At 40.9% G+C, this 20977-nt stretch overlaps 1 protein-coding gene across 5 annotated transcripts in view; it reads left to right on the top strand.

Annotated features, from left to right (window-relative positions):
* The window catches only part of kcnt1b (potassium sodium-activated channel subfamily T member 1b), a 416707-nt gene that overhangs the window by 291988 nt on the left and 103742 nt on the right, over nt 1–20977 (top strand). For all 5 annotated transcript variants that reach the window (XM_072240265.1, XM_072240261.1, XM_072240263.1 and 2 more), the window contains 5 exons: nt 1145–1309; nt 4227–4363; nt 9974–10037; nt 13881–13989; nt 15156–15264. In XM_072240265.1, the coding sequence (XP_072096366.1) occupies nt 1145–1309; nt 4227–4363; nt 9974–10037; nt 13881–13989; nt 15156–15264 (584 nt within the window). The remainder of the gene's footprint in view (nt 1–1144; nt 1310–4226; nt 4364–9973; nt 10038–13880; nt 13990–15155; nt 15265–20977) is intronic.

Here is a 20977-nt window from a genome sequence, read left to right on the forward strand (position 1 = left end):
ACAAAATCTGGAGAACATAGAAATTATAAAATCCTTTAAAGCTGGTTAATACTGGTATGGGATATTCTCACATCACCAACTTAAATCTGCAATTCTCTATGCAAACGACAAATATTAATATGAAGAGATAGATTTTTTTAGTGACGTCAAGCCAGTTTTTGAAATCAAATTTTTGCTTGCATTCATCTGATTTCTTTGAATAGATAAAACTAAATTCTGTCATAGGTTAATGACATGTTGATAGGGTGTTTAAGAAGGCATATGACATACTTGCCTTTATTAGTCAAGACATTGAGTTCAAGAGGTTATGTTGCAGCTTTATTAAACTCTAGTAAAGCCCCATCTGGATATTGCATACAGTTCTGGCTGTTCCATTATTGGAATGATGCCGGGGCCTTGGAGAGAGTGCAGAGGAGATTTACCAGGATGCTACCTGGATTAGAGGGCATGTGCTAAAATGAGAGGTTGGACAAACTTGGGTTGTTTTCTCTGTAGTGGTGGAAACTGAGGGGAGATCTGATAGAAGGTTATGAGAGGCATAGACAGAGTAGACAGACAGCATCTTTTTTCCACAGTTGAAATATCTAATACCAGAGGGCATGTATTTAAGGTGAGGAGGGTCATTTCAAAGGAGATGTGACAGGCAACTTTTTTTTTACACGGAGAGTGGTGGGTGCCTAATGTGCTGCCTGGAGTGGTGACAGAGGCAGATACATCAGGGATTCTTAAGAGATGTTTAGATAGGCACATGAATGTGAGGAAAATGGGAGAAAGTGGACATTGTGTAGGCAGAAGAGATTAGTTTAGTTGTCCATTTGATTACTAATTTAATTGGTCTGGAATAACATTATGAGCCAAAGGGCCTGTTACTGTGTTATACTGCTTTATGTTCTTTCACTTAAAGTAGCTGCAGCTGGCTTCTTAAATTGTCAATTCCTTGCATTTCCCTCAAGCTTTTTTTTATCAACATAAGCAAATCTTATAAAATCCTACATGAAAGTGAATCAAAGGTGACATTACTGTACAGGGAAATGCTAATATGTTTGGTGACTGTTTAGACAATGCATTGCTTCATCTAATTCATGTCACTGATAAGCTTAGTGAAGGACTAACTTAGTCACTTGGAGTATTTTTCTCTTCACAGTTTGAAGAGCTTGTTTACTTGTGGATGGAAAGGCAGAAGTCTGGTGGGAATTACAGTCGGCATCGAGCGCAGACAGAGAAACATGTTGTCCTCTGTGTCAGCTCCTTAAAAATCGACCTGCTGATGGATTTCCTCAATGAATTTTATGCTCATCCTAGGCTTCAGGTAAAAATAGGCAATGGCTTTCACTGCAACTGTGTAGCCCAGGATTTATCATTGGAGCTGAATCACCTGGGCTTGCATCGGTGTCCAATAGAACACAATTGCTTTGTGCAGTTCTGCTGAGGTGAAATTACTTACAGTAAGTGTCTGAGCATCCATTGGGGTAGCAGAAGATTCTGCAATATAAACAACATCCTGTGTGGTACCTGAGCAAGCTACAGCTACAAAGCTGCTGAAAAATCCTTGACCGCTGGCTTCAACATGCTCCCCAGCTTAACTGACTGACAAAATATATTAAGAATTATTGAAAGCAGTAAAAATTATTCATTTAAAAATACATAAAAACTTAATTAGAAAAAAAACAATCTTTCTGCTTTCCTCACACATCCCAAAGATGAATCTGGAAAGTTAAATGCTAGTTGTAATTTATCCCTGTTACGGGTTGTCCCCAGATTTCAGCAGGCTTCCATTCCTGTGAACTGTTCATAAATTGACCAATTTACAGATAAAAAATGCAGCCACAAAATGAGATCCTAGGTGAGTGAAGATGCCTGCAACCCCACAGTAGCTGACAAAATCCATCCCGTTGATCTTCCTAATGCTCCTTCAAATGTATGGACTCTATACAAGTCAGGCATTCATGACCTGTGGATGACATCTGTACGTTATGGGCAAAGGAAAGGAGAGCTGATCTGCATTTTAAAGAGAAAATAAGTTGCAAGTGTATAGGGAATTAAGGAGAAGGAAATGGGACTTAATAGGTTTGCTCCACTGTGAGTTGGTAAGGATCCAATAGCCAATAGCCTTGTTCACTCTCACTGTAAATATGAGGTAAAGCACTTTGAGATTTCTTAATAAAGACATGAAAGTTATTGTATGAGTTCAAGCCTTTCTTCCTTTATGAGCTGATTTTTATGCAACATTTACTACTGAAAATTTGTTTTCCTTTTAACAGAACAATTCCAGCTTCAGCATTTGTTCCAGAAATAGATTTCAATGACGTAGGTTTATTTTCAGATGATTCTACATTTTCTTCCTTAACCATTTTCAGAACTGGATTTGTCAAAAGGCTGAGTACAGCAGCAGAGAACCACAAAAGCAGCAAGAGAGGAAAAAGATTGAAGTTAACAAATATCTCCCAAGAGAAAGGACCTTTACATAAATAGATGAAAAACCTAACAATTGGATTTTCAGATAATTTTAAGTGTTTGATTTTTGAAATGGTTATTGAGAGTGAAACTCCCAGTTTAATTTTGAGAGTAGTCCAGAGTCCTCTAGTGATAGAAAACAAGCTGTGATCTCCGTATGAAATTAGATATAAAGCAAAACTCAGCCTTTATCCTCGAGGCTCATGCTGAGGCACCACAGAAAACGTTCAGCTTCCTTGTGTTTTGCTGCCTTCTAATGTGACTATTTCCTTCTTAATTGTATAGCATTTCTGTTCAGGGATGTTAACGAGAGCAATTTGCATGTAAATACATTGTTGAATGAAGTAAATCCCAAGTTAATTTACAAGAGCGATATCAAATACGATTTGATACACAGAACTAAAATTGGGACAATAAGCAAATGTGTTTGGTCAAAGGTGCAAATTGTAAACTACAGTTTAATGAAGGTTGAAGGGGCATAGACATTTAAGGAGTAACTTCACAGGTGGAATGATGAAAATTAAAGATTGTTGATTTACGGTAACCTTAAAAGGTTGTTGAGCCAACAGAGGTTATAGAGGTGGAGATGCATAAGTGGCAGATGTCATGGTGAATTTGATAACAAGGATGAACATGTTGTAATTCTGGGAAGTGGAGGTCTCTGAGCATGGAGGCAATGCACAGCTTTAAATGAGTAAATTGCTCTTTAATTTATTCAAAGTTGCTTCTAGCTGCAACAGAGAACAAGACTGCACTTAAAGAGAAAACAGGAGCTAGACTCGGCCTCTCAGCCTGCCCTGTCTTTCAATACAATCATGCTGATCTGTGGCAAGCCTCAAATTATTTTCTGCGTCAGTACCCCTGTGGTCCTTAATTCCCTAATCTTTCAAATATTAATCTACTTTAAATATCGCTAATGATCTAACCTCCACAACTCATTAGGTATTGTGTACAGGAGGCAAAATCCGTCATCAGAGATCCACACCATTCAGGGTACGCCATCCTGCAGCTCCAATTGTACCGGAGGTACAGAAACCTAAAGTCCTACATCACCAGGTTCAAAAACAGCTACCTTCTTCAACCATCCAGTTCTTAAACCAGCTGACACAATCCTAATAACTACCTCAGTATAGTAACACTGATCATTTTGCACAAAATTGAACTTGTTTTATTATGTTCTGATTGTGTTCTTTATTGTAAAAATAGTGTATAATTTATGTTTAATTTTTTTTTCTTGTGAATGCTGCTTATATGCTGCTATGTGCCTGTGATGCTGCTGCAAGTAAGTTTTTCATTGCATCTATGCATACAATATTAATTTCAACTTTGACTTTGACTCTCGGGTACAGAATTTCAGAGATTCACCACTTTCTGCCACAATTTGAGATACTCCATTGGAAACATCTCAACATCTACCCAGCCACTCCTACTTGTGTGTTTCATTTGGTATGATCACCTTCATTCTTCTGAACTTCAAAATATAGAGACATTATTCCTTTGGCTGTTCATGATAGGACAAACCTCCCTTCTCAGGAATTAGATGAGTGAATCTGTTTTGAACTGCCTCCGTGATGCAATGGGGTAACCGTCACTTGGGGCACTTTTGTGATGCCCACCTCTGTAAATATAGTTAATAGATTTTATATTTAAATGAGTAATAATGGAAGATTATTGTTTAAAGTTATGTTATATCCGATCTAATTGCAATGTTAATCTGTGCTCATTTAATCCTGTTTTAGCATATTCTGTAGTTTATCTCCTTTATGTTGCAGGATTACTATGTTGTCATCCTCTGCCCAACTGAGATGGACCTGCAGGTGCGCCGAGTGTTACAGATTCCTCTCTGGTCCCAGCGGGTCATTTACCTGCAGGGATCTGCTTTGAAAGATCAAGATCTCATGAGAGCCAAGTAAGCTGAGTTGCCATATCAATGCAGCATCTATTTGTCCCTGAAACAAAAGGGAGAGAGACCCTGTGTGATCTCTAGGGAATATTAACTTGGTGACAGTTCTACTGCCCTCATTGTGCGTCTGCTCACAACAATGCAGTGACCTAAACTACTTATCAAAAATCACCCAAAACAGAAGCTTTCTTCAAAGGTTTTAATGAGATCTCTTTTTTTTTGTGAAACTGTGGAGAGTCAAGTAAACATAGAATAGTACAGCACAGTATAGGCCTTCAGCCCACAATGTTGTGCCGACCCTCAAACCCTGCCTCCCATATAAGCCCCCACCTTAAATTCCTCCATATACCTGTCCAGTAGTCTCTTAAACTTCACTAGTGTATCTGTCTCCACCACTGTCTCAGGCAGTGCATTCCACGCACCAACCACTCTCTGAGTAAAAAACCTTCCTCTAATATCCCCCTTGAACTTCCCACCCCTTACCTTAAAGCCATGTCCTCTTGTATTGAGCAGTGGTGCCCTGGGGAAGAGGTGCTGTCTATCCACTCTATCTATTCCTCTTATTATCTTGTACACCTCTATCATGTCTCCTCTCATCCTCCTTCTCTCCAAAGAGTAAAGCCCTAGCTCCCTTAATCTCTGATCATAATGCATACTTTCTAAACCAGGCAGCATCCTGGTAAATCTCCTCTGTACTCTTTCCAATGCTTCCACATCCTTCCTATAGTGAGGTGACCAGAACTGGACACAGTACTCCAAGTGTGGCCTAACCAGAGTTTTATAGAGCTGCATCATTACATCGCGACTCTTAAACTCTATCCCTCGATTTATGAAAGCTAACACCCCATAAGCTTTCTTAACTACCCTATCCACCTGTGAGGCAACTTTCAGGGATCTGTGGATATGTACCCCGAGATCCCTCTGCTTCTCCACACTACCAAGTATCCTGCCATTTACTTTGTACTCTGCCTTGGAGTTTGTCCTTCCAAAGTGTACCACCTCACACTTCTCCGGGTTGAACTCCATCTGCCACTTCTCAGCCCACTTCTGCATCCTATCAATGTCTCTCTGCAATCTTTGACAATCCTCTACGCTATCTACAACACCACTAACCTTTGTGTCATTTGCAAACTTGCCAACCCACCCTTCTACCCCCACCTGCAGGTCGTTAATAAAAATCACGAAAAGTAGAGGTCCCAGAACAGATCCTTGTGGGACACCACTAGTCACAATCCTCCAATCTGAATGTACTCCCTCCACCACCACCCTCTACCTTCTGCAGGCAAGCCAATTCTGAATCCACCTGGCCAAACTTCCCTGGATCCCATGCCTTCTAACGTTCTGAATAAGCCTACCGTGTGGAACCTTGTCAAATGCCTTTAGTATCACATCCACTGCACTACCCTCATCTATATGCCTGGTCACCTCCTCAAAGAACTCTATCCGGCTTGTTAGACACGATCTGCCCTTCACAAAGCCATGCTGACTGTCCCTGATCAGACCATGATTCTCTAAATGCCTATAGATCCTATCTCGAAGAATCTTTTCCAACAGCTTTCCCACCACAGACGTAAGACTCACTGGTCTATAATTACCCGGACTATCCCTACTACCTTTTTTGAACAAGGGGACAACATTCACCTCCCTCCAATCCTCCGGTACCATTCCCGTGGACAATGAGGACATAAAGATCCTAACCAGAGGCTCAGCAATCTCTTCTCTTGCCTCGTGGAGCAGCCTGGGGAATATTCCATCAAGCCCTGGGGACTTAACTGTCCTAATGTATTTTAACAACTCCAACATCTCCTCTCCCTTAATATCAACATGCTCCAGAACATCAACCTCACTCATATTGTCCTCACCATCATCAAGTTCCCTCTCATTGGTGAATACCGAAGAGAAGTATTCATTGAGGACCTCGCTCACTTCCACAGCCTCCAGGCACATCTTCCCACCTTTATCTCTAATCAGTCCTACCTTCACTCCTGTCATCCTTTTTTTCTTCACATAATTGAAGAATGCCCTGGGGTTTTCCTTTACCCTGCTCGCCAAGGCCTTCTCATGCCCCCTTCTTGCTCTTCTCAGCCCCTTCTTAAACTCCTTTCTTGCTTCCCTATATTCCTCAATAGACCCATCTAATCCTTGCTTCCTAAACCTCATGTATGCTGCCTTCTTCCACCTGACTAGATTTTCCACCTCACTTGTCACCCATGATTCCTTCACCCTACCATTCTTTATCTTCCTCACTGGGACAAATTTATCCCTAACATCCCACAAGAGATCTCTAAACATCGACCACATGTCCATAGTACATTTCCCTGCAAAAACATCATCCCAATTCACACCCGCAAGTTATAGCCTTATAGCCTCATAATTCGCCTTTCCCTAATTAAAAATTTTCCTGTCCTCTCTGATTCTATCCTTTTCCATGATAATGCTAAAGGCCAGGGAGCGGTGGTCACTGTCCCCCAGATGCTCACCCACTGAGAGATCTGTGACCTGACCCGGTTCATTACCTAGTACTAGATCTAGTATGGCATTCCCCCTGGTCGGCCTGTCCACATACTGTGACAGGAATCTGTCCTGGACACATTTAACAAATTCTGCCCCATCTAAACCCTTGGAACTAATCAGGTGCCAATCAATATTAGGGAAGTTAAAGTCACCCATGATAACAACCCTGTTATTTTTGCACCTTTCCAAAATCTGCCTCCCAATCTGCTCCTCTGTATCTCTGCTGCTACCAGGGGCCTATAGAATACCCCCAGTAGAGTAACTGCTCCCTTCCTGTTCCTGACTTCCACCCGTATTGACTCAAAAGAGGATCCTGCTACATTACCCACCCTTTCTGTAGCTGTAATAGTATCCCTGACCAGTAATGCCACCCCTCCTCCCCTTTTTCCGCCCTCTCTATCCCTTTTAAAGCACTGAAATCCAGGAATATTGAGAATCCATATTAAATTCAATACATGCCTGAATATACTAATGCTGCTGATTATTCTCGCAACAGATGTTAACCAAGGTAGTACACATATGTAACACTCCATATCTATACAGTGTAAATACGTGGCACAAAGATCAGCCTCAGCATAATACTTTTCTTCAAAAATATATCCACTGAGTGTTTACCAATATTATCAAAATCTTAAGACTCTCAGATATCGCTGTCAAAGGGCAAATAAAGGGAGGATGGAGATAAATGTCTTTCCACACTGTGCTTCAAATCAGAATAAAATATCAACTGTGCAGGCAAAGATACAAAAAACTTCTTGCGTATAGGAGGTGATGTTCAAACAAAATGAACTGTCCCTCTAGAAGCCAGACCAGCTCTACATTCAGAATGCTTGCTTCATCTACTGTGCCAGTCAGTGAGTTGGTGGTGTGATGGATTCAGAGCTAACAGTTTATTGGGGCAGCATGGTAGCATAATGGTTAGTGCAATCGCTTTACAGCACCAGTGATCACCTATCAGTGTTTAATTCCCACTGTAAGGAGTTTGTACACTCTCCTCGTGACCATGTTGGTTTCCTGCGGGTACTCCGGTTTCCTCCCACGTTCCAAGGATTAGAGAGTAGTGGGCATGCTATATTGGTGCCAGAAGAGCGGAAGCACTTGCAGGCCGGCCCCAGCACAATTCTTGAACTGTGATGGTCTTTGACACAAAATGATGCATTTCACTATATGTTTCAATGTACATATGACAAATGAAGCTAATCTCTCTTTAGTCTTTGTGCATTAAACCCTATTTACCCAATGGAAAAAAAGCCCAATTTCTAAAGTGCATGGGAAACTGAAGTGAAGACTGAAAATACACAACTCTCGCAATAAAGGAGGGTAATTTCTCCGGATGAATGCAGTGATCAGATGATAGTTATAAATACATTATGGGCATAAAATAATCACAGTTTTACAGCAGTGTAGACACTAGTCTTCCTTTAACAGGTGAATTACCTCACCATCTCTGCTCTGTAGCCACAATATTCACCCTATAACACACAACCCTGATTCGTTACTTGGTGAGCTTTGTGTTTTGGCGGGCATTGGTTTCTGGTCAGTGTTTATTGCACATCTCTTGAAAAGGTGGTGCATTTGGATTTTCAAATTAACTGACTCAATCAGATGGAAATCACTTTCTGATCTGATACCCAGTTGAAACATGAGAAGAGTGAGTGATGATAACTGACTGACTGGATTTTGGTGGATCATGTAAAAGACTTTGGAATTAACAATTTCGTGAAACACATCAAAGACTTTGCAGTAAGATTTGGAGTGTGTGAACATCAGAAAAGGAACTTCACAAAGTTCAACGTGAGAATGCCCTGTGAGCTGGCATTTAGCCAAAGGGCCTCCTTCAATGTTGTAAGAAGATACAGGAAAGTATTAACCTGCAGTATTAGCCCTCATTTACAATAAAACAGATGAGAGGTGCATATTGAATCAAAAGAAAAAGTAAAAGGAAGGGGGAAAGCATCCGGCACCTTCAGTCTGATCTACAATTCAATCAAGTCATTGGCTAACCTGGAGATCAAGTCAGTTTTCTCCCTCATTTTCATATTCCTTGATAGATAATCAAATACTCCTTATCAGTTGAAAGCTCCACTTATCCCAGACGCCAGAGTTTCATAAGTAAGTGAAAGATTTCCACTCGTCTTGATTTTAAGTTCATAATTTATTTTACAGACAACGTGATTCTAATATGAAAATTATGTTCCTTTGCTCTCTTGTTTTTCTTCCCATCAAAGTTAAAAGTAAACCTACTGTCAAGGTACATATATGTCACCATATACAACCCTGAAATACAGTTTCTTACTGGCATACTCATTAAATCCAACAACCATAATAGAATTAATGAAAAATTGCAACAATAGGGTGGATAACCAGTGTGCAAAAGACAACAAACTGTGCAAATACAGAAAGAATAATATTAAATAAATTAACATAACTATTGAGAACTGGAGATGAAGAATCTTTCAAAGTGAGTCCATAAGTTGTGGGAACAGTTTAGTGATGGGACAAGTGAAGTTGAGTAAAGTTACCCCCTCTGGTTCAAGGGGTTGAGGGGTAATTACTGTTCCTGAACTTGGTGGTGTGGGTCCTGAGGCTCCTGTACCTTCTTAATGGCAGCAGCAAGAAGAGAGCATAGCCTGGGTGGTGGGAGTCCTTGATGATGGAAGCTGCTTTCCTGCAACAGTGCTCCGTGTGGATGTACTCAGTGGTGGGGAGGGCTGTACCTGTGATGGACTGGGCCGTATCCACGAATTTTTGTAGGATTTTCCACTCAAGGGAATTGGTGTTTCCATACAAGATTCTATCCATTGTACAAAATTGTGTTTTAAATCTTATCCAATACACCAGGGAATTAAATTTATACAACATGTGGGAAATAGAGTTGATAAATAGAAATCATGCAAAAATAGCATGATAAAGCTTGTACAGGTAAAAGCTGCTGTACCCCTGCTCAGGAAATTGAGGAGGCTGGTTTAATGATTCAGCAATTGCTATGACATCATTTCATGGTAAGTATGGGTCACAAAGTCTGAGAATTGATTCACAAGTGTATTGAAGGGTTATGGATAATTATGAAGCCAACATGCTGTGTGTCTTCCCTTGTGACAGGATGGATGACGCAGAAGCCTGTTTCATTCTCAGCAGCCGAAATGAAGTGGACCGTACAGCAGCGGTACAGTAAATCTGAAAGTGAAGAGGGGGTTGGGGGTGGGGCTAGGAGACTTTATGCTATGGATCTTTATGTAAAAGGAAAAATCAACCATATGTGCAAATGTTCTGGGATCAAGCTTATATTTCATCATATGGTCTCTAACACAAGTGTAGAATAGATTTGCTAACTCTGGTTGCATGTGAGAGCTCATACGCTGACTTTAACTCCATAACACACTTGTTTTGCATGTCTAATATTTTAATAATTATCAAATTCAAAGTTCAAAATACATTTATTATCAAAATACATATACTGTATACAGAGCTGTGGCCTCCATCACACCACTCCCACAGAACAATGACTGAAACTGTGAGCACACACAAGGACTCAAACACTTGCACTAACGGCACTTTGTGCATTACTGTGATATTCTGGTGCTGCTGCAACTTATTTTCTGCTACTTATCTATTTAATAGTTTTTCTATTACTGCCTTGTTTTTAATCTACCGTTTTATTTAATTGCCTGAGAGGAAGCCAAACAGAGTTTCATTGTACCTATGTATAATGACAATAAAGATCATTCATTTCAATCCTAAGGTTAATCTTCCCACAGACCGCTACAAAACCCATTCAAAGAAAATGTCAAACACTCAACCTGCAAAATAAGAACAAATCATGCAAATGCCAAAAAACGAGAGAGAATCACAGAATACTAAACATCAAACCACAGAGTCATTAAAACAGTCGAGGAATGCTCACTTTAGTTCAGTTCATTTCAATTTGACACTGTACCATTCATTGACTGCAGGCCACGGAGACAGTCCGCCCAATCAAAATTGCACCAAATAGCAATAAAAGAAGAAATAACCAGAAACTAGAAACACATCATAACATGAACTATAGAGTCCAATCCACAAAGTGTGTCAATTAAACCTTGCCCAAACACGTGGCATAAGTAACGTGGCAAAAAAAAGCAGAGTGATCTCTTGATGTCTGCATGATACTTCTGATTGCACAGTATTGTGCCTGGATAATTAATTTTTAATTCCTGCAAAGTCTACATCAATCCTGCATGATTGGCAGCCTTAAGAAAACTATTACATCCAGGTACTCTATTCATTGTATTTTTGTTTTCCCATTTGGTAGTGATTAGCTGACTCTTGCTTTGGGCATTGAAATCATGATTACATTTTTGTATCTCAATGTGGGGTGATCATTGGAGTAGATTTTAATTATCCTAGTATGGAAACAAGTTGTTCCCAGCTAAACTGGAACAAAGGTTTTCCACAACACCATAAGATAAAGGAGCAGAATTAGGCCAAATGGCCCATGGAGTCTGCTGCACAATTGACTCATTGAGTCTGATCCACATGACCTTAGTATTCTGCCGATCTGCAAGATGCAGAAGTGATGGTAGAGGCAAATATGACAGGACCATTCAAGATGCACTTAGATAGGCATGTGAAAGTCCAGAAATGGAAGGATATGTAGGCAGAAGATAATAGTTTAGTTGGACATTTGATTACTAGTTTAATTAGTTCATCATGACATTGTTGGACTATTCTGTGTTCTATCTCATCCATGATATCCACAGCTTGCAGGAGTTACCTGTTGTAGTACTTTGGGTCTGTAGAATGAATTGAAATAATGTCCTGGATCCTACTAGTACAGTCCTCATTCAGTGCTGAATGCCCTCAGTTTGCACTTGTCAGGAACAGATGTAAGCAGTTACTGGGCTGGCTGACCCTGCAGAGTCCGGAAGGACTGTCTGGAGAATTACAGGGAATTTAGCAGTCTTTTGCAGAAGCTCTACCCTCAGAATGACTCCACAGCCTTTGCCAGCTGTAAAATTTCAATCAATTTTAACATTTTTTAAATGTGCATGATTTTTGGGGACCTTAAAGCAATTAAACTTGAAGTTGTTAAAAAAAAATTACACGCAGAAGCACAACAAATCAAAGCAAAAAATACTTTACTTAGCGAAAAATACGTAACCTACTGTCTACTAAACCCTGAACCTATGCCCCATGATCCCCAATGAAATCAGTGGGTACTTAAATCCTGCAGCGGGTCTGACCTGGCACAGAATCGGTGGGATGAATCCACAGAACACTGAGGTATACCAGCCAATCTGGGCCGTCACTAGATAATCCAATCCAGTCGTGAAGCAAAGTGCCAGATATGGTCTTTTAAATTGATTCCATGTTTCAGTGTGTTTCCAAATGAAACCATGGGTATAAAATCTTCGTGATTCTGTCAACTTCAAGTTTTACAGCAGTATTGTCTACATAGTTCTCTGAGGGCCTCTGGTGGTAGAAGGGTGATATTGTTACTGTCGTAAACAAGAGAAAATCTGCAGATGCTGGAAATTCAAGCAACACACACAAAATGCTGGAGGAACTCAGCAGGCCAGGCAGCATCAATGGAAAAGAATACAGTCGACTGTACTCTTTTCCGTAGATGCTGCCTGGCCTGTTGATTTCCTCCAACATTTTGTGTGCGTTGCTTGATGTTGGCACTGGTTTATTATTGTCATCTACCAAGGTACCGTGAAAAGCTTGTCGTGCATACCATTCATACAGATCAAATCATTACACAGTGGATTCAGCTAGATTATGTAAAATAGTAACAGTGCAGAATAAAGTGTAAGGATTACTGAAAAAGTGCAGTGCAGGTAAACGACTGAGTGTAAAATCATAACGAGTTAGATTGTGAAGCCACGAGTTCATCTTATCATAAAAGAGGTCAGTTCATGTGTCTGAAACTGTCGGATAGAAGCTGGCCTTGAGTCTGGTAGTATGTGCTTTCAGGCTTTTATATCTTCTGCCTGATGGGAGAGGGGAGAAGAGAGAATGTCTGAGGGAGGTGGGGTCTTTGATATGTTGGCTGCTTTACTGAGGAAGTGAGAAGTATAGGCAGAGTCCAGTGAGGGGAGGCTGGTTCCTGTGATGTGCTGAGCTACGTCCACAACTCTGCAGTTTCTTGTGGTCGTATGCATAGCAGTTGCCATACCAAACCATCATGCATCCAGACAGAATGCAACGTTACAAGCTAATACCGTACAAAATAGAACAACACACACTTGAATGAAGGACTAGGTACATTATGGTTCAGTTCTATGGTAATCTCATTTCATGAGAGCATTTTGATGGCATTTTAATTAGATTATTAAAGCTGTGTTTTATTAGTTTAGAGAGGCAGAGAAAGAGATGCATCAGGCATCCATGTAAGCAGAAGAGGAAGTGTACTTGTAGAACAATTTACAAAGTGTGGCTTGATGCTCAATACAGAAAGCACCATTTTGCATCGGAGATAACATAGAAAGAATGTGAGTGATAATATCATCTGGAGTATCTGTCTGATACCATTAGTGTGTTAGCACTGATACTAGCACTTAATTTAACGTTTCTATTCTGGCGTTGCCTTGAGCCATGCCAAAGGGGTAAATGTAAAGTTGAAAATCCCACCTGTACTGGTCTCAGGTACTGCACTAACTCTACAATCCTTAATTTGGCCAATGCAATTTTTTTCTGCTCTGTTAAGGAACCGGGGAAAATCAGAAGAACCATTTAGAAGATTACAAGGACAATCATGCAAGTCATAAAATAACTCAACTTTGGGTTTTAAAATCCTGTTGGAATTTAAGAACAGGAGTGTTACAAGGAAAACCCACTAAGTTTGGGGAATGTGGTGCAACGTGATAGAAAACCAAAACAACAAAATACCCAATATTTTGTCAGAATTCATTAGAGTCAACAAAGAGAAGCTTTGCTCATCACAATAGCTTATCACGGGGGAGTGTATTTTTATCATCAATATATTGTTGTACCTCTAACTAATACTAGGTATTTATGCACTTTAAAGGATCATCAGACGATCTTGAGAGCCTGGGCTGTGAAGGATTTTGCCCCAAATTGCCCCCTTTATGTTCAGATACTGAAACCTGAAAATAAGTTTCATGTCAAGTTTGCAGGTGAGTGGAATTTTCATTTTCTGTATTTTCCCAAGCTCCTAGTTGGTACAAAATACTACCAGACATCACTCATCCGTCCATTACACTTTTTGCAAGGTTTATAACTCAAAAATGAAAAATTACTGAAAATCAATAATATATGTGAAATGTAGGGTTATGATATAGGCTTGCTGACTTAGAGGGATTGTAGGTTAACCTTTTGAATGATGCCAACTGCAATGCTGCAATGTAAAGTAATAGTTTACTCTGAAAACTTTGCTGTTGCCTGACTATGCAATCATATGATTAACTCAGGTACTTTTAATCCACCCTTCTCTAATTCCAATTCTGGGTTTTGAATAGCATATAACAATGGGAAGGCTTTGATCGATGACAGCGGTTCCCAGCCTGGGGTCCATAGACCCCTCTTAATGGTAGGGGTCCATGACATAAAAAGGGGTTGGGAACACCTGGTCTATGATGTGGCCAATATGCAGTCTTGGCTTCCTAACTCCCAGTATGGCATTGCACTGTTTCTTTCATTTGTATTGCTCCAATCCAGAGTGTTACCAATTTAGTAAATATATCACAAATATTGATTTATTATTATCACATGTACCAAGATACAGTGAAAAGTCTTGCATTCTGTTCATACAGATCAAATCAATACATGGCACATTGAGCAAGAATAAGATAAAACAGTTATAATGCAGAGTAAAGAATTAAAATTGCCTAAAAAGTGCAGTGCAGGTAAATGATAAAATGCATGCTCATAACGAGGTAGAGTGTGAGGCCAAGAGTCCATCTTTCTCTATAAGAGGTTCATTGAAGTATTAGTGGGATAGATATTTTCTTTGATTGACATTTCTGTTGAAACTGACCACAGAAACTGCAGATGCTAGAAACCTCAAATAGGCAGTGAAAATGCTGGAAATACTTAGCATGCCGCACATCAGTAACCAGTCCTGATCAAGTGTCATTAAGATTAAACTTCAATTCTCTTTTCCTATTGATGCTCTCTGATCTGCTGAAAACTTTGGGATTTTTTCTGTTTTCAGTTTAAATCTGATAGTATACAGTATCTGATTCAAACATTTAACAGCTGGATTTCCTCATATTAAAAATACAAATACAAAATCGGCTTTTCTGTATCCACATCATTTTTCATATTTGTTTTTTTTTTGTAGATCATGTAGTTTGTGAAGAGGAGTTTAAATATGCCATGTTAGCCTTGAACTGCATATGCCCTTCCACCTCTACTCTCATCACGCTATTGGTTCATACATCCAGGGGACAGTAAGTCAAAATTTTGCACATCTTCCATTAGAAAATTTTAATCTGCCCAGATTGTCAATAAATATGTTTTAATCTGTTTACACTGATTTGCGCATGGATTCATATTGAATTAATGGTCACCTAGATCTAAGTGCTGCCTTCTGTTGACAGTAGTTAATTGAAAAATGATTTAAAACTTCTGCCCCCATTTCTGTGGACCCTTTCTCCATCTGATTTGCTGATTCTATGGAAGTTCATCCTACCATGTAGTTTGTACATATTTTTGAACCAAGTTTTCCTATTTAAATTATATATTGCCTGTATGGAGCTCTCTATCATTAACAACCTAGCACCCATGTTTATTATAATATAGCTTGTCTGCATTTAATTGACTTAATTTAGTATTTTTAATACAGTGTTGGAGCTTTTGGAGAACATTAAGTCATGGTATGGTATGTTGTGAAATTCAATGTAAAATGATTGTAAGGGGGTTGCAAATTTTTTAAGGTGATGCTTTTTTATCTAAGCTGCAACACATAGAGTTTTTTTATTCATTCCACGACAGTGTCTGGAATTAAATGTCACTCATTCAAAGAAAATTTGAAGTAGTGAGTGAGAGAGAGACATTGTTGCAGGGTCGGAGCCATTTGAAAAGAACAATTCTCATCAGGAGTGAGCCAATAAAAAGAAGGGATGTGTAAGTAGTGGGAGGGTTTGGTTCAATAGGCTTCGACGAGAACAGGTTTGGGCAAGCACAGGCAGAAGTATATAGCTAGTCCAGTGAGAATGGGTCCAGCAATAGTGTTCTTTGTGTGAGATATTGAAACTCTGAGAGAACTCCAATCTTCCTGATAACTATGTCTGTACAAAGTGCACCGAGCTGCAGCTCATTAGAGATGGTGTTAAGGAAATAGAACTGTAGATCGATGACCTTTGGCTTAAACAGGAGAATAAGGAGGTGATAGATAAGAACTACAGGGAGGTAGTCACCCCTAAGTTGCAGGAAGCAGGTACCTGGGTGCATGTCAGGAGAGGGAAAGGAAATAGGCAGCCAGTGCAGAGTATGCCTGTGGCTGTTCCCCTCGATAATAAGTATACTGCTTTGGATGCGGTTGGGGGTGTGGAGTGATCCGCCTAATAGGGGAAGCCACGGCCATTGGATCTCTGGCACTGAGTCTGGTTCTGTGGCTCAGAAGGAAGAGGGGTTGGAGAAGAGCAGTAATAGGGGATAGTTTGAGGTGCAGACAGGTGATTCTCTGGATGTCAAAGAGACACCTGTATGGTATTTTACATCCCAGGTGCCAGGGGCAGGGATGTCTCGGATCTGGTCCACAGCATTCTAAAGGGGAATTGTGAGCAGTCTGAAGTTTGGGTGCATATTAGTACCAGTGACATAAGTAAAAAATGGGAGCAGGTCCTGAAGAGAGAATGTAGGTAGGTAGGTAGAAAACTGAAAAGCGGAACTTCTAGGGTAGTAACTTCTGAACTGATGCCTGTGCCATGTGCCAGTGAGAGTAAGAATAGAATGATTTGGCAGATGAATGCGTGGCTGAGGAATTGTTGCAGGAGACAGGATTTTTAGAATTCTGGATCATTGGGATCTCTTCTGAGAGAGGCATGACCAATACAAAAGGGACAGGTTACACCTGAACCTGAGGGGGACTAATATTCTTGTGGGCAGGTTTCCTGGAGCTGTTGGGGATAGGAAATAGAGTGAAAAGGCTGAGTGTGGGGCAGTAGGTATACATGTAGGTGCATTGTGTAGTGAGACTGTGAGAAAGAGCAACATTGCAGTCTATGGGATGAGTTGAAGTGTAGCATGGGGCAAAGTTGAAAAATGTAATGAATACAGGATTGAAGGTGTTATATTTGAAGGAACACAGTATATGGAATAAGGAAGATAATCTTGTGGTTAGAGATTGGCAAGTATGATGTTGTGGGCATCACTGGGTTGTGGCTGAAAGAAGTTTATGATTTGGAGCTTAACATCCAAGGATACATATTGTATTAAAAGGACAGGCAGGGAGGTAGAGGGAGTGGCATGGCTGTATTGGTAAATAATGAAATCAAATCCTTAGGCAGAAGTGACATTAAAAGATGTAAAATCCTTGTGAGAAGAGTTAAGAAACCGCAAGAGTAAAAGGATTTTGATAGGAGTTATATATAATCCTCCAAACAGTAGCCAGAATGTTAGAAACAAATTACAACAGGATTGTAAAAAGGCAATGTCATGATAGTCATGGGGGATTTCAATACACAGGTAGATTGGGAAAATTGGGTTGGTGCTGGATCCCATGAGAGAGACTTTGTAGAATGCCCACAATATGGCTTTTTAAAGCAACATGTGATTAAGTTCAATAGGGGAAAGTAAATTCTGGATTTGGTGTTGTGTAATAAACCAAATCTAATTAGGAAGCTTAAGGTAAAGGAACCCTCAAGAGTCAGTGATCATAAATGATAGAATTTACCCTGCAGTTCGAGAGGGAGAAAATACAGTCAGATGTATCAGTATTACAATGAAGTAAAGGGAATTACAGAGACATGAGAGAGGAGCTTGCCAAAGTTGATTGGAAGGGGACACTATTTCAGGGCTGATGGCAGAACAACAATGGCTGGAATTTCTGGGGGCAGGATAATACATCCCAAAGATGATGAAGTATTCTAAAGGGAGGAAGCAACCATAGGTGACAAGGGAAGTCAAAGACAGCATCAACGCAAAAGGGGGAACATATAGAAAAAAAATAGTGGGAGGTTAGAAGATTGGGAAGCTTTTAAAAGCCAACAGAAGACAACTAAAAGAAGACATAAGGAGAAAAAAGATGACTATGAAGGTAAGCTAGCGAACAATATAAAAAAAGGATACCAAAACTTTTTATAAAGAGTAAAAGAGATGCATAAGTGGATATCAGATCACTGAAAATGACACTGGAGAGGCAGCAGTGGGGTACAGAAACTGGTGGGCCAACTTAAGTAGTAGTTTGAGTCAGTTTTCACTGTAAATTACGCTAGCAGTATGCCAGAAATTCAAGCATGTTAGGGAGCAGAGTGTAGTTGCTATTACTAAGGAGAACGTGCTTAGGAAGCTGAAAGGTCTGAAGGTAGAAAGGTTATCTGGACCAAATGGAATACACCCTAGGGTTCTGAAAAAGGTACGTGAAGAGATTGTAATGACCTTTCAAGAATCATTGGATTCTATTATGTTTTCAGAAGATTGGAAAGTTTCAAATGTCATGCCACTCTTTAAGAAGGGTGGGAAGCAGGAGAAAGGAAATTATAACCAACAGGAATTCTGCAGATGCTGGAAATTCAAGCAACACACATAAAAGTTGCTGCAGCAGCCAGGCAGCATCTCTAGGAAGAGGTGCAGTCGACGTTTCAGGCCGAGACCCTTCATCAGGACTAACTGAAGGAAGAGTGAGTAAGGGATTTGAAAGTTGGAGGGGGAGGGGGAGATCCAAAATGATAGGAGAAGACAGGAGGGGGAGGCATGGAGCCAAGAGCTGGACAGGTGATAGGCAGAAGGGATACGAGAGGATCATGGGACAGGAGGTCCGGGAAGAAAGACAAGGAGGGCGGGGGGGGGAACCCAGAGGATGGGCAAGGGGTATATTCAGAGGGACAGAGGGAGAAAAAGGAGAGTGAGAGAAAGAATGTGTGTATAAAAATAAGTAACAGATGGGGTACGAGGGGGAGGTGGGGCATTAGCGGAAGTTAGAGAAGTCGATGTTCATGCCATCAGGTTGGAGGCTACCCAGACGGAATATAAGGTGTTGTTCCTCCAACCTGAGTGTGGCTTCATCTTTACAGTAGAGGAGGCCGTGGATAGACATGTCAGAATGGGAATGGGATGTGGAATTAAAATGTGTGGCCACTGGGAGATCCTGCTTTCTCTGGCAGACAGAGCGTAGGTGTTCAGCAAAGCGGTCTCCCAGTCTGCGTCGGGTCTCGCCAATATATAAAAGGCCACATCGGGAGCACCGGACGCAGTATATCACCCCAGCCGACTCACAGGTGAAGTGTTGCCTCACCTGGAAGGACTGTTTGGGGCCCTGAATGGTGGTAAGGGAGGAAGTGTAAGGGCATGTGTAGCACTTGTTCCGCTTACACGGATAAGTGCCAGGAGGGAGATCAGTGGGGAGGGATGGGGGAGACGAATGGACAAGGGAGTTGCGTAGGGAGTGATCCCTGCGGAATGCAGAGAGGGGGGGGAGGGAAAGATGTGCTTAGTGGTGGGATCCCGTTGGAGGTGGCGGAAGTTACGGAGAATAATATGTTGGACCCGGAGGCTGGTGGGGTGGTAGGTGAGGACCAGGGGAACCCTATTCCTAGTGGGGTGGCGGGAGGATGGTGAGAGCAGATGTACGTGAAATGGGGGAGATGCGTTTAAGAGCAGAGTTGATAGTGGAGGAAGAGAAGCCCCTTTCTTTAAAAAAAGAAGACATCTCCCTCGTCCTAGAATGAAAAGCCTCATCCTGAGAGCAGATGCGGCGGAGACGGAGGAAATTATATGCCATTTTGCCTGACTTCCATCGTTGTAAGATGTTGGAGTCCATAATTAAGCATGAGGTTTTGGGGTACTTGGAGGTGCATGATAAAGTAGGCCAAAGTCAGTATGGTTTCCTTAGGGGGAAATTGTGCTTCACAAATATTTTGGAATTCTTTGAGGAAATAAAAGGCAGGATGGATAAAGGAGAGATAATGGATGTTATTTACTTGCATTTTTAGAAGGCCTTTGACAAGATGCTGCACAGGAGGTTGCTTAACAAGATAAATGCCCATGCTATTACAGGAAGGATATTAGGATGGATAGAAGATTGGTTGACTGGCAGGAGGCAAAGAGTGGGAATAAAGGTCTTGGTTGGCTCTCGGTGACCAGTGGTGTTTCACAAGGATCGGTGTTAGGACTGCTTCTTTCCATGTTATATGTCAGTGATTTAGATGATGGAATTGATGGCTTTGTGACCAAGTTTACAGGCGACACAAAGAGAGGTGAAGGGGAAGGTAGTGTTGAGGAAGCAGGGAATCTGCAGAAGAGCAGACAGATTGGGAGAATGAGTAAAGAAGTGGCAGATCGAATATAGTGTAGGGAAGTTTATAGTCATGCACTTTGGTAGAAGGAGTAAAGAGGAGGAATATTTTCTAAATGGGGAGAAAATTAAAAAATCAGAGGTGCAAAGGGACCTGGGAGTCCTTGTGTGGTCAGGAAGTTAGTGGTCAGGAAGGCAAATGCAATGTTAGCATTAATTTAATGATGACTATAATATAAGAGCAAGGATGTAATGCTGAGGTTTTGTAAAGCATTGGTCAGACCACACTTGGAGTATCGTGAGTCATTGGGGTCCTTTATCTCAGAAAAGATGTACTGACATTGGAGAGGGTCCAGAGGAAGTTCACAAGAATGATCCAGGGAAGGAAAGGGTTAATGTATGAGGAGCGTTTGATAGCTTTGGGTCTGTACTCACTGGAGTTAGGAGACTGAGGTGGGGGTTCTCATGGAAACCTAGGTAGAGTAGATGTGGGGAGGATGTTTCCTATAGGGGGTGAGTGTAGGACCAGATCGCAGATCCTCAAAACAGAGAGACGTCCATTTAAAACAGAGATGAAGAGGAATTTCTTTAACCAAGTGGTGGTGAATCTATGGAATTCATTGCCGCAGACAGCTGTGGAAAACAGAGATTGATATGGTTTTGATTAGTCAATGTGTCAAAGGTTACACGGAGAAGTCAGGAGAATG

The sequence above is a fragment of the Mobula birostris genome, chromosome 22 (genome assembly GCF_030028105.1).
Source record: "Mobula birostris isolate sMobBir1 chromosome 22, sMobBir1.hap1, whole genome shotgun sequence".
Lineage (NCBI taxonomy): Eukaryota > Metazoa > Chordata > Chondrichthyes > Myliobatiformes > Myliobatidae > Mobula > Mobula birostris.